This window comes from Drosophila miranda, chromosome 3, assembly GCF_003369915.1.
Source record: "Drosophila miranda strain MSH22 chromosome 3, D.miranda_PacBio2.1, whole genome shotgun sequence".
In the NCBI taxonomy this organism is placed as follows: Eukaryota; Metazoa; Arthropoda; class Insecta; order Diptera; family Drosophilidae; genus Drosophila; species Drosophila miranda.
In genome coordinates this window covers 9,671,865-9,684,893 of record NC_046676.1, presented here as the reverse complement: position 1 = coordinate 9,684,893, position 13,029 = coordinate 9,671,865, and the positions used below count along the sequence as shown (strand labels likewise).

General features: G+C 47.5%; 3 protein-coding genes across 7 annotated transcripts; all 3 read left to right on the top strand.

Annotated features, from left to right (window-relative positions):
* Positions 1-5: 5 nt before the first annotated feature.
* On the top strand, positions 6-1,651 carry LOC117188138. Of its 3 annotated transcripts, none has more exons than XM_033391500.1 (3): positions 6-87; positions 152-412; positions 469-1,651. In XM_033391500.1, exons 2-3 carry the CDS (start codon positions 300-302, stop codon positions 1,319-1,321), a joined length of 966 nt encoding a protein of 321 aa, XP_033247391.1. In that variant the 5' UTR covers positions 6-87; positions 152-299; the 3' UTR covers positions 1,322-1,651. The 3 variants fall into 3 exon arrangements, with proteins under 3 accessions (XP_033247391.1, XP_033247392.1, XP_033247390.1); XM_033391501.1 differs by having other exon boundaries at positions 44-94; XM_033391499.1 differs by having other exon boundaries at positions 79-412.
* Positions 1,652-3,515: 1,864 nt separating this feature from the next.
* Positions 3,516-6,757, top strand: LOC117188182 (E3 ubiquitin-protein ligase Topors-like). Its single transcript, XM_033391658.1, has 4 exons — positions 3,516-4,073; positions 4,138-4,601; positions 4,663-6,113; positions 6,180-6,757. The coding sequence occupies exons 1-4, from the start codon at positions 3,687-3,689 to the stop codon at positions 6,611-6,613; spliced, it is 2,736 nt and encodes a 911-aa protein (XP_033247549.1). The 5' UTR covers positions 3,516-3,686; the 3' UTR covers positions 6,614-6,757.
* Positions 6,758-8,495: 1,738 nt separating this feature from the next.
* On the top strand, positions 8,496-10,141 carry LOC117188411. Of its 3 annotated transcripts, none has more exons than XM_033392250.1 (3): positions 8,496-8,577; positions 8,642-8,902; positions 8,959-10,141. In XM_033392250.1, the coding sequence occupies exons 2-3, from the start codon at positions 8,790-8,792 to the stop codon at positions 9,809-9,811; spliced, it is 966 nt and encodes a 321-aa protein (XP_033248141.1). In that variant the 5' UTR covers positions 8,496-8,577; positions 8,642-8,789; the 3' UTR covers positions 9,812-10,141. The 3 variants fall into 3 exon arrangements, with proteins under 3 accessions (XP_033248141.1, XP_033248142.1, XP_033248140.1); XM_033392251.1 differs by having other exon boundaries at positions 8,534-8,584; XM_033392249.1 differs by having other exon boundaries at positions 8,569-8,902.
* The last annotated feature ends 2,888 nt before the right edge of the window (positions 10,142-13,029 follow it).

Genomic DNA, 13,029 nt, shown 5'->3' with positions numbered 1-13,029 from the left:
TGAATTAATAAAGAACAAGCCGTCACAATTTTATTGTCAAAAAAATAAATCAAGTACTTGCAAAAATTTTTCTGAGCGAAGACTGAAGTAAACTGTTTGTGTGCTGTTTTGCGCTAGATAAATAAATAAATCTTACCCTTCTGTGATTCAGAGTCTTGTGGAACTTAAGCCGAGAAGCGCATTGGAAGCGCAGCTGCAGTTGGCATTATCAGCAGAAAATAGTATTATTTTTTTCACTTCGGATCGAGAATCGACTCAGCAAAGTTCGGTTTAGCAAATAGCAGAATTTCGCCAGGAATATGTCTACGATTCAAGCGATCTTGTGGCGCGTCTACGTGTATGCCAATTCTTTGTACTCGCTGCCACCACGGCAGACGCGCAGCTTCCGCAAGTGGAGCCCTCGGGTGCTCAGGTAAGTGTCCGCCATGGCGACCAATGACACCCTTCTTGATCAACTTTTGCCAACAGAAATGATCCGTGTGCGATTCACCGCATCATGGAGTGGGCGATCCGCGATACAGCTGTCGTATGCAGGAGCAAGGCGGAGATGGTGAAAGCTTTCGAGGCGTTGTACGGCATGCTGCCGCATGTCAGCATGCAGAGCGCCGAGTTCGAGAACACTTTGCTTACCTTCTTTGGGCCCAAGACAAATCAGTTTATCCACGAGCTGATCAACTTTGCCCGCTCGCCGTACGACCACTTGATCTCCTACGATTTGAACGTGAAGTATCGCGCTGTGCACGATGTGCCGGATGATGGAAATGATGTGGAAATGCCGTGCACCTCGGCGGAGGCTCTTAAAAAGGAACAGGCGGGGGCAGTGCTTCATAGCCTTGTGGAGTTCGCCACCCGCATGAATAACGATGACTACCTTAGCTTCGACGCGGACTTGAATATCGAGGAAGAAGATTGCTTCACCATAGACGCGTTGGGCGTCAGCAGGGCTCAGAGAAGCAGTCCCGCGCTAATAAGCCTTTCGCAAGCGGTGCCTGCGGGATATGCTCAGATGCCCGGACGGCAACAGCTGTCGCCAACACAAGAGGAGCAGCACTCGTACCCTGCTTTGCAGGAGGCCCTATCAAGGAGCGTGTTCGATGTGGGTGGCAATCGTCAGCGGATGCGGTGGCAGCGCTGGCTTCCGGCATTGCTGCCCTCGGGAACGCTCCCAAACTGGATGACAGTTCGGGCTCACCTGGAAGCTCGAAGGACTTTGGCTAATTCTGCTTCTTCTACGGGTTCTATTAGACGCAGGCGCAGACGCGCCCTTAACCGCGACGCAGCTTGGGGCAATTTTTCAGTTCCTAGGACCCGTCGGGACTAACCCGATCTTTGGTTATAATTACATTTCATTATCTCGTTTGCTTCGCAATAGCCCATATACTATAACACACAACGAACTCTACGAATTCCAAATTATTAATGCGCACAAAGGGCTCTAGGACCCTTCATCAAAAATTGATAACGCCCATCCGAATGGCAACTGTAACCATGACGGTATTGGATAACTGAAAACGGATTGGCCATCAATAAAAGGGCGAACCGTAGAAAACGGTGTACCAAATATGCCTCCAACGCATATTTTGTGCTTCGCAACACGGCACGGTCCTTTGTCTTAATTTTTCGAGAATAAAAAGGTAGCTCCTGCCACACTACGCCCCCGCTCCACCTCTATCCCATGTCACACGGCGTCGAGTCCGGGCCCCGGCCACACACACTTTTGCGCATAAACGAGAGAAGAAATAAAAAAAAAATTTGAACAAAACAAAAAAAAACGAGGGGGAACGTTGTGAGTTGCTGCGGAGACCGCAACTCTACATTTATACCCGATACTAAGTCAGTATGGCTCTCCTCCGGCAGACGCAGCTAATATTAAACGACACGACAAAGAGTGCGTGCGAGAGAGACAGAAAATCAGTCTGAGCGTGACGTCGGGGGCTGCATAGCCAGTGCAAATTGATTTGTTCCTTTTGGCTATAAAAATGATCTGATCTGATCCAGATTCAGCAATCTGATAGATATGGTCATTATCTATGATTCTGCGTTTTTAGTTTTCTCGAATGTGCAATATTGTGGATGCAACAGATTTTCGTCCTTTGTGGGGGCGGAAGGGGGTGGGGCGAAATTCTGAGATATACGTTTTATAGTGAGATCTAACAGAAGTGCGGATACCAAATTTGGTTACTCTAGCCTTAATAGTCTCTGAGATTTGTGGATGCGCCAGATTTTCGTCCTTTGCGGGGGCGGAAGGGGGTGTGGCGAAATTTGGACACGAAACGGTCAAGGTCCGATATCACAGGAGTGTGGATACCAAATTTGGTTGCTCTGGCTCTTATAGGTTCTGAGATCCTTGAACGCATATTTTGCAATTGGCAAAGCCGACCATGAAACCTGTGTGTTAGAGAGAGACAGAGCGAGAAAGAATAAAATTGTTTTCTTGATTCTGGCTATAATAATTATACGATCTGGTTGAGATCTTACACTCTAGAACATATAGTCATCCTCTACTATTCTGCTTTTTTGGTTTTATCGTATATTTCAAAATGTGGATGCCACAGATTTTCGTCTTTTGTGGGGGCGGAAGTAGGCGGGGCGAAGTTTTGAAATATTTTTGTAGCAGTGACATATCACAGAAGTCTGGATCCAAAACATCGTTGCTCTAGCTCTTATAGTCTTTGAGCACTAGGCGCTGAAGGGGACGGACGGACGGACGGACGGACGGACGGACGGACAGACGGACAGACAGACAGGGCTCAATCGACTCGGCTATTGATGCTGATCAAGAATATATATACTTTATGGGGTCGGAAACGATTCCTTTTGGACGTTACACACATCCACTTTTACCACAAATCTAATATACCCCAATACTCATTTTGAGTATCGGGTATAATTATTGTAATTTGACAAACTATTGTAAAGAAGTATGAAAATAAAAGCCAAACCAACAAAAAACCAAAGAACTACATTTGTTTGGATTATAATAATCTGCAATCATCAGAATCCTTATTGAAAAGTATGATTTCTTTTTAAACATAACATTACAAATTTAAGCCATAACATTATATGATACATATGATATGAGCTCTGAAGATCATGCTAGATACTGTTCCAGTCTTACGATACGTACCTTTTAGGTACAGGTAAAAACTGTTCGAAACGTGTATTTAAAGATTATGGTCTTCTCCTATTTTGAATCCTTAAATATATTGACCTTGTCCGCTATATATTTTAATATATTATTTAAATTGTAATGTAAGCAAATAGTTTTATCCTAGGCCTAAGGTTGCCATGTTAAGTTGTAAATATTCAAACCCCCTCTATACCCCTATTTTACGTATATGTTTGTATTAAAGTTTAAGTGCATTTTAAGAACAAATTTCAGTGAAAAGGCCACCATCAAACTTCTGGCTGCCGAAAGCAATAGTCAGGAGATTGTGGAATACGGCCATTGGCCTGGAGAAGCGATAAAAAAAAAGACGCTTGTGAATTTTTACCATGTATTGTGTGCGATAAAACCAGATGAGATAGCAAGCGTCGACGGACTGTCAGAGTAGACACAAAACTTAGTGCTGGGCCCGAGCCCATTTCCGAATAAAATTATTAACTAGTGCGAGCTCTCACCTTCCGCCCGTCATCCGGAACGAGTCAGCACCTCAAAAGATAACAATTTTGATTGAACGCGCAATATGGCGGAGGTGGTAGAGGAGCTGCCCGCGGCAGCCGCCGCCTCATATGCGGACGATGTCGGTGCTTCTGTTATTGTTGAGCCTGTAATAGGATTGCCCCTCACTGTCAATGGCACGGGCAGAACCCTTCCACCGGCAGCTATGAAATTCGCCGATCTCACAGAGAGTGGCAGCGAAAGTGGCGACGGCGACGGTGAAGGCGAAGGCGATAGCAGTGCCAACGCCAACAGCAACGGCAACGGGGAGCCGGGCACCAGTGCATCGGGCAGTGGCCGGACCTCGCCACCGCCCAACTGTGCCATCTGCCTGTCGCGCTGCAGGCGAAAATGCTTCACCGACTCGTGCATGCATCAGTTTTGCTTCAAGTGCCTCTGCGAATGGAGCAAGGTGAGTAGTGCCGGTAATGGTAGGAGAGGCAAGCGGACGAAATTTGATAAACATTTGATAACAGGTGAAAGCCGAGTGTCCGCTGTGCAAGCAGCCCTTCAAGACGATCATCCACAATGTCCGCACACTGGATGACTTCGACAGCTATCCGGTTCAGAGCTCATCACCGCCCATACAAGATCACCATCCAGCGCTGCGCTTTCAAGTTGTACGACGTCGCAGGTTCATGCCGCTGGTGCAGAACCAGTCGTCGATGACGAACGACCTGGACGGCGCGGCGGCTGGTGATGGTTCACAGGATGGCCTGCCCACTGCTGAATCGTCGGGTGGCCGCCACTCGTACAATCGCTTCGAACCGTACCGCATGGAGTTGATGAATTTCTATCGTCACGACCAGGATCCCGCCATCTCGGGCAGTTCCCTGAGCCAGCTCTGGCGGCGCTACGTCTATGATCGCAAGCTATATGCTCTGCCAATCAGTGATAGCCTCACCGGCCACTTCCGCGAGTGGAGTGCTCGTTTCTACGGGTGAGAACCACTGTCTGTTCAGCCTCGTGACAGTGCGGCTAAACTTAGTTTATCCTTGTAGAAACAATCAGATGCGCCGCCTGATGCCGTGGATACACCGCGACATTGTGTGCCTGCTGAGAAATGACGCGCACAGTGTCAGCACCGTGATGCAGTTGATGCACGACATGCTGCCCTTGACGAACATACTGGGACCCACATTCCGGCGCCGATTGTCACCGTTCTTGGGCGAGCGGACCAGTCACTTCATCCACGAGCTGGCTAACTTCGCCCGCTCCCCATTCGACATGATTGGGTACGATCATGTGGTCCAGTACTCGGCCCGTGTTGCGGAGGAGGTGGAAGTGGATCTGCTAGACATGGTCGAAACGCAGTCGTCCAACGAGAGTGACTTACATTTGGAGGTGGGCGATGGGGAGACTGCGAACGCCGAGTCCTCCAACGACTGGAACGCACCCAACGATCGTCCGTCCACCAGTGTGATTGTGACCAATCCCGGTGCCACACATTCCTTCAGCGTGACAATGAACAGCGATGGCAGCGAGCTACCAGGTGTACGGCGTACCACCACCTCAAACGTCGGCTCCCAGACGGTGGCCATCAACTTGAGCATGCGGCGTCCGGCCAGCGAGTCGGAAGTGATCGAGATCGATGACGGCGATGCCGCTGCCAATGCCGAGGTGGCCGCCATCAACGATGGCAGCAACACAAACAGGCGCCAAGCCGGCGCCAGCATCCCGATTAGTGCCCACATTGAGCTGGAAAGCAGCAGCAACTCCAGCGATGATGATGAGTGTGTCTTTGTGCTGGAACTGAAGCCGCCGCATTTGCGGACCCCCGAGCAGGTGACCCTCGACTCCAACAGTGACTCGGACGTTGTATTTGTGAATGAAGAGAATGAGAGTGCGTCGGCCACCCAGCGTCCGTCAGCCACAGCAACAGCCGTAAATGATGCGGAAGAGAACGAGGCTCAAACGGCCAATCATGGCCTATACATGGGTCCCAGTACAAGCGCTGCCGCCAGCAAAGGCAAAAACTGGAAGCAGTGCTACGACTACGCACGTCGTCAGGATCTTTTACGCATCGCTGGCTCCACACGACCCAAACGCACCAGCAATCCTCCTCGTCTCATTCCCCCAGTTAGCCAAAGCAACAGTTCGAGCAGTAGCAGCAGCAGCTTCTGCAGTAGCACTGCCACACCAATGGGTGCCCACCAGTGGAGCACGAGCAGCGACGACAGCAGTGAAAGCAGTGGCAACAGCGAAATCGTTTTGGCGGAGGCCAAAAGAAGACGCCGCAAAGCCTTGACACGCAAGCGTCCGGCTCCACAGAAGCTCAAGAGAACAACGCGAAAGCGCAGCAGGCGACAAGTGGAGCAGGCGCCGGAACAAAGTCCCCCAAAGGAGGAGGAGGAAGAGAAGAAGCAGCCGGTGGCTGAGCCCGAGGCTGAAAGCAGTTCCGATGGTAGTTCAAGCGATGATGAGCCGGGAGGCGACAGTAGCGAAGCGAGTGGTGTGTTGACCAAATAGTAACATTCTTTAGCTCTCATATATATTTATACTTTTAAATCTTTTGCAGAACCCAAAAAAAAGAGTAGCAGTGACGACTCGGACGATGGCAGCCCGGAACTAAATCTTCAGCTAAGCGCCTTGCGGGCCGCTTTGCGTTCGGAGGCAGTGTTGCCTAACACTGCCAATAGCCTAGAGGACAATGTGCATCTGGGACTGTACTCGGACGTGGACGCAGAACCTTTGGTGGAAGCAGATGCGGATACTGCCACAGCCACCGAAGACCAGGAGGAAGATGAAGACGATGATGATGAAAATGAAAATGAAGATGAGGATGAAGACGACGATGATGACGATGATGATACCAACCTACCTATGTATAAGCAAAATTTATTGAAATGTTATGAGAACGACGATGATGATCATGAGGGTAATGATAATGATAACGACAATGAGGAGGACGACGACGATGACGACGACGATGATGATGATGATGATGATTAGCAAGATTAGCGAGAGGAGCAGAGCAACGATGCAATGTTCGATGCTGCCTTGACGTTGGCGTCTCTAGCATAAGCTTCAACAGCTTATTACTCTAAAAACTGTTCTCCTATTTTGAATCGTTAAATATATTGACCTTGTCCGCTATATATTTTCATATATTATTTCAATTGTAATGTAAGCAAATAGTTTTATCCTAGGCCTAAGGTTGCCATGTTAAGTTGTAAATATTCAAACCCCCTCTATACCCCTATTTTCCGTATATGTTTGTATACCTACCTACCTAGCTATGTATAAGCAACATTTGTATAATGTTATCCCACGCCACTAAAGTATCCAGTCCCCAATGGGATCCTCCATCCGATATGTGATCCCTGATCCCGAAGATTGTCCCCTACCCAACACAACAACCCTTCCCCGCACATTTTGTACATTTTGTTTTTAAGAGGATCTTAAAATACCTATATACAATAACTAAAGTTCAAAGTTTGAACCGTAGAACTAACGCCGCTCTGGCGGCACACAGGCATCTGGCATCATATGGAGACAGTGTTAAATTGTTTTTGGATACAAGCCCCGCCCCTAATGGCGTGGCCGGATATGAAATTTAGTACTCAAAACAACAAAAGAACAAACATTAATTATAATACAAAATCAAATAATAAATGTAAAGATTTATTGTAAAACGATACTTGGTCAGTAAGGCTCTCCTCCGGCACACGCTGCTAATATTAAGCGAAACGACAAAGAGTGCGTGCGAGAGAGACAGAAAATCAGTCTGAGCGTGTCGTCGGGCGCTGCGTAGTCACTGCAAATTTGATCCAGATCAGCAATGGCATTTCAGCAATCTGATAGATATGGTCATTATCTATGATTCTGCGTTTTTAGTTTTCTCGAATCTGCAATATTGTGGATGCAACAGATTTTCGTCCTTTGTGGTGACGGAAGGGGGTGGGGCGAAATTCTGAGATCTAATTTTTATAGTGAGATCTAACAGGAGTGCGGATACTAAATTTGGTTACTCTAGCGTTAATAGTCTCTGAGATTTGTGGATACCCCCAGATTTTCGTCTTTTGCGGGGCGGAAGGAGGTGTGGCGAATTTTTGAAATATTCTTGTAGCAGTGAAATATCACAGAAGTCTGGATCCAAAACATCGTTGCTCTAGCTCTTATAGTCTTTGAGCACCAGGCGCTAATAGGGACGGACAGACGGACAGGGCTCAATCGACTCGGCTATTGATGCTGATCAAGAATATATATACTTTATGGGGTCGGAAACGATTCCTTCTGGACGTTACACACATCCACTTTTACCACAAATCTAATATACCCCAATACTCATTTTGAGTATCGGGTATAAAAAAACGAACAAAATGAATTTATTTTCCATTTATTCCCATTTTGACGGGTGACGTTTCGAATTAAGTGTCGTTACAAAGGGTTAAATTACTCACATTTCTTGAACAATGGGTTGTTTGACCAAGGGCCTATAGTTTCTCCAGATTTGCCTGCATTAATGTAAACTAGTCTCCAGCCCGTCAGCGATTTTCCACAGTTTATTTCTGTCCGTATCGGATTAATAAAGTAATATATCAATGAATACAAATCAATTTTTTCGAGGCTGTGGTGTTAAGTGATTTTTTTCGGCAGTACAGTAAAACCAGAACGTGGTATTTTGTGTGCACTGTGTACAGGGTTCACTGTTCCTGCTGTATACTTGAAACCGCTAAGATCAGATCTACTATCATATCAGGTACTACATATTCAAAAACAAAAAACTCACTTGAAAGGAGTTACATTTTATTTGTGTACTCATTTTCTTGGAGGATTATTTGACAACCCTGCACCACATCTGGTATTTTCAGTGTGTACACATCTAATGAATTAATAAAGAACAAGCCGTCACAATTTTATTGTCAAAAAAATAAATCAAGTACTTGCAAAAATTTTTCTGAGCGAAGACTGAAGTAAACTGTTTGTGTGCTGTTTTGCGCTAGATAAATAAATAAATCTTACCCTTCTGTGATTCAGAGTCTTGTGGAACTTAAGCCGAGAAGCGCATTGGAAGCGCAGCTGCAGTTGGCATTATCAGCAGAAAATAGTATTATTTTTTTCACTTCGGATCGAGAATCGACTCAGCAAAGTTCGGTTTAGCAAATAGCAGAATTTCGCCAGGAATATGTCTACGATTCAAGCGATCTTGTGGCGCGTCTACGTGTATGCCAATTCTTTGTACTCGCTGCCACCACGGCAGACGCGCAGCTTCCGCAAGTGGAGCCCTCGGGTGCTCAGGTAAGTGTCCGCCATGGCGACCAATGACACCCTTCTTGATCAACTTTTGCCAACAGAAATGATCCGTGTGCGATTCACCGCATCATGGAGTGGGCGATCCGCGATACAGCTGTCGTATGCAGGAGCAAGGCGGAGATGGTGAAAGCTTTCGAGGCGTTGTACGGCATGCTGCCGCATGTCAGCATGCAGAGCGCCGAGTTCGAGAACACTTTGCTTACCTTCTTTGGGCCCAAGACAAATCAGTTTATCCACGAGCTGATCAACTTTGCCCGCTCGCCGTACGACCACTTGATCTCCTACGATTTGAACGTGAAGTATCGCGCTGTGCACGATGTGCCGGATGATGGAAATGATGTGGAAATGCCGTGCACCTCGGCGGAGGCTCTTAAAAAGGAACAGGCGGGGGCAGTGCTTCATAGCCTTGTGGAGTTCGCCACCCGCATGAATAACGATGACTACCTTAGCTTCGACGCGGACTTGAATATCGAGGAAGAAGATTGCTTCACCATAGACGCGTTGGGCGTCAGCAGGGCTCAGAGAAGCAGTCCCGCGCTAATAAGCCTTTCGCAAGCGGTGCCTGCGGGATATGCTCAGATGCCCGGACGGCAACAGCTGTCGCCAACACAAGAGGAGCAGCACTCGTACCCTGCTTTGCAGGAGGCCCTATCAAGGAGCGTGTTCGATGTGGGTGGCAATCGTCAGCGGATGCGGTGGCAGCGCTGGCTTCCGGCATTGCTGCCCTCGGGAACGCTCCCAAACTGGATGACAGTTCGGGCTCACCTGGAAGCTCGAAGGACTTTGGCTAATTCTGCTTCTTCTACGGGTTCTATTAGACGCAGGCGCAGACGCGCCCTTAACCGCGACGCAGCTTGGGGCAATTTTTCAGTTCCTAGGACCCGTCGGGACTAACCCGATCTTTGGTTATAATTACATTTCATTATCTCGTTTGCTTCGCAATAGCCCATATACTATAACACACAACGAACTCTACGAATTCCAAATTATTAATGCGCACAAAGGGCTCTAGGACCCTTCATCAAAAATTGATAACGCCCATCCGAATGGCAACTGTAACCATGACGGTATTGGATAACTGAAAACGGATTGGCCATCAATAAAAGGGCGAACCGTAGAAAACGGTGTACCAAATATGCCTCCAACGCATATTTTGTGCTTCGCAACACGGCACGGTCCTTTGTCTTAATTTTTCGAGAATAAAAAGGTAGCTCCTGCCACACTACGCCCCCGCTCCACCTCTATCCCATGTCACACGGCGTCGAGTCCGGGCCCCGGCCACACACACTTTTGCGCATAAACGAGAGAAGAAATAAAAAAAAAATTTGAACAAAACAAAAAAAAACGAGGGGGAACGTTGTGAGTTGCTGCGGAGACCGCAACTCTACAGTTATACCCGATACTAAGTCAGTATGGCTCTCCTCCGGCAGACGCCGCTAATATTAAACGACACGACAAAGAGTGTGTGCGAGAGAGACAGAAAATCAGTCTGAGCGTGACGTCGGGGGCTGCGTAGCCAGTGCAAATTGATTTGTTCCTTTTGGCTATAAAAATGATCTGATCTGATCCAGATTCAGCAATCTGATAGATATGGTCATTATCTATGATTCTGCGTTTTTAGTTTTCTCGAATGTGCAATATTGTGGATGCAACAGATTTTCGTCCTTTGTGGGGGCGGAAGGGGGTGGGGCGAAATTCTGAGATATACGTTTTATAGTGAGATCTAACAGAAGTGCGGATACCAAATTTGGTTACTCTAGCCTTAATAGTCTCTGAGATTTGTGGATGCCCCAGATTTTCGTCCTTTGCGGGGGCGGAAGGGGGTGTGGCGAAATTTGGACACAAAACGGTCAAGGTCCGATATCACAGGAGTGTGGATACCAAATTTGGTTACTCTGGCTCTTATAGGTTCTGAGATCCTTGAACTCATATTTTGCAATTGGCAAAACCGACCATGAAACCTGTGTGTTAGAGAGAGACAGAGCGAGAAAGAATAAAATTGTTTTCTTGATTCTGGCTATAATAATTATACGATCTGGTTGAGATCTTACACTCTAGAACATATAGTCATCCTCTACGATTCTGCGTTTTTTGTTTTATCGTATCTTTAAAAATGTGGATGCCACAGATTTTCGTCCTTTGTGGGGGCGGAAGTGGGCGGGGCGAAGTTTTGAAATATTTTTGTACCAGTGACATATCACAGAAGTCTGGATCCAAGACATCGTTGCTCTAGCTCTTATAGTCTTTGAGCACTAGGCGCTGAAGGGGACGGACGGACGGACGGACGGACGGACGGACGGACGGACAGACGGACAGACAGACAGGGCTCAATCGACTCGGCTATTGATGCTGATCAAGAATATATATACTTTATGGGGTCGGAAACGATTCCTTCTGGACGTTACACACATCCACTTTTACCACAAATCTAATATACCCCAATACTCATTTTGAGTATCGGGTATAAAAACAGGCAATAGCATAAGCCAACAATGATGCTCGATGGCATTTGCTTTGAGACAATTCTGTGCGTCGCACTCATTCCACTCAATTCAATTCGAATATATTCCCTTGGACTTATGGTTTGAACAGAGCCATGCAGATCTCTATTGCATACCTATGCTCGTAATATGAAATGACATTGAATCGAACAATCGGCATTGGCATTTGGTCAGAACTGGACAGTACAAGAAATTCGAAATGAATGAATGAAAGTTCCACAAAGGAAAGATTCTTCCCTCTCACACAGCACAAAGGAATCTGGAAGCTCACTGACAGCCGGGTGTGGCAGCAATGCAGGAAGACTTCGAAAGTGGCAGAAAATGGAAAAGTGGCTCGACAGCGAGGATGCAACGAAGAACGTCCATGCTCCTCCGCTGGCCAGTCGTCTTTTCCTCGCCTTCTCGTTTGATATTGCTCCAGAGATGTTTGATTTGACAGCCAGGACTCGAGGACTGCAGATGCACGCGGAGCCGAGGATGTGGCATGCAGTGGCAATGGCAATGGCAATGGCAATGGCAATGGCAATGGTGGGGCAGTGTGGTCAGTGCTGATGTGAATAATGCGCAACTCTTTTGCCCCACTCAACCCTCCTCTCCGCAGGCAGTACTACAATGTCTGTAGTACTCGCAAAGTGCTTCGCTTTTCGGATCCTGGCGCCGTCTCAATGTCCGTGAACGTCTCCGTGTCCACCTCCGACGGGGTTTTATGATGGCGCAACAATCTGCAGCCTGTCAGGATTACTTTCATGCAGCAATTTGTTGGCCGCTCGGCAGCTTTTGTTGCTTATCCCGCTGTCCAGGCCCCGCCTCCATCCTCCATCCTCCTTCTGCCCTGCCAGGTCGGGTGCTGCTCCCTTCCAGGTCACGTGCCCACTCTGTTTACATGCCGTATTAGGAGGATTCCGTTTTGTTTCCTCCCCTTTCATTTGATTCCATTTTCTATTTGTTGTAGCTCGCGTGGCTGCCCCTCGCACGCATCCTCGGCCTCGGCTAAGTCTCTGCCACAGATCGAGTCCCGCGTATTTGTTTTTACTCTCGCATTGTTATCCTTATCCGCAACCCGCCCTTCCGCCTGCTCTCTGATGGGGTTGGTGTGAACTTTGGCACTCTGTGGCAGCTTTTCCAGCAGCTCCTGCAACTCCTGCAACTATTTAGCACTCTTCCACCTCCATGTACTACTGTGGCTGCTTATTATATTCGTTATACGGCTCAGCACTGCCATTTGCTGCCTTTGTTGAGGGTTGTCTGGCTTGACCTCTCAAGCGATTCTCTTTTTTCACCTTCTCCAGCTTTTCCCAGACTTTCAGCTGTTTTTGCACTCATTACCAGGAAGTAGAATGAGTTGTGGGGAATCGCATTGGAAATGGATGTGTGTGTGTGTGTGTGTGTGTGAAATGCTTGATAAGAGCACTGCTGTGGGATTAGTGGTCTCTTATCAGTGGAGTTGCAGCTTAATGGCCGCCATTTCAGTCACGTGCCCCACGTGCAGAGCAGAAAAGGCTTTAGGCCCGTCAAAATTTCAATTACTTTGGGAAGGACCTGTAATGGTTTTGAATTGTTTCCTACCTATCAGCGCACTTGAATGAAATTCCCTTTGTGGGAGTTCAGTAT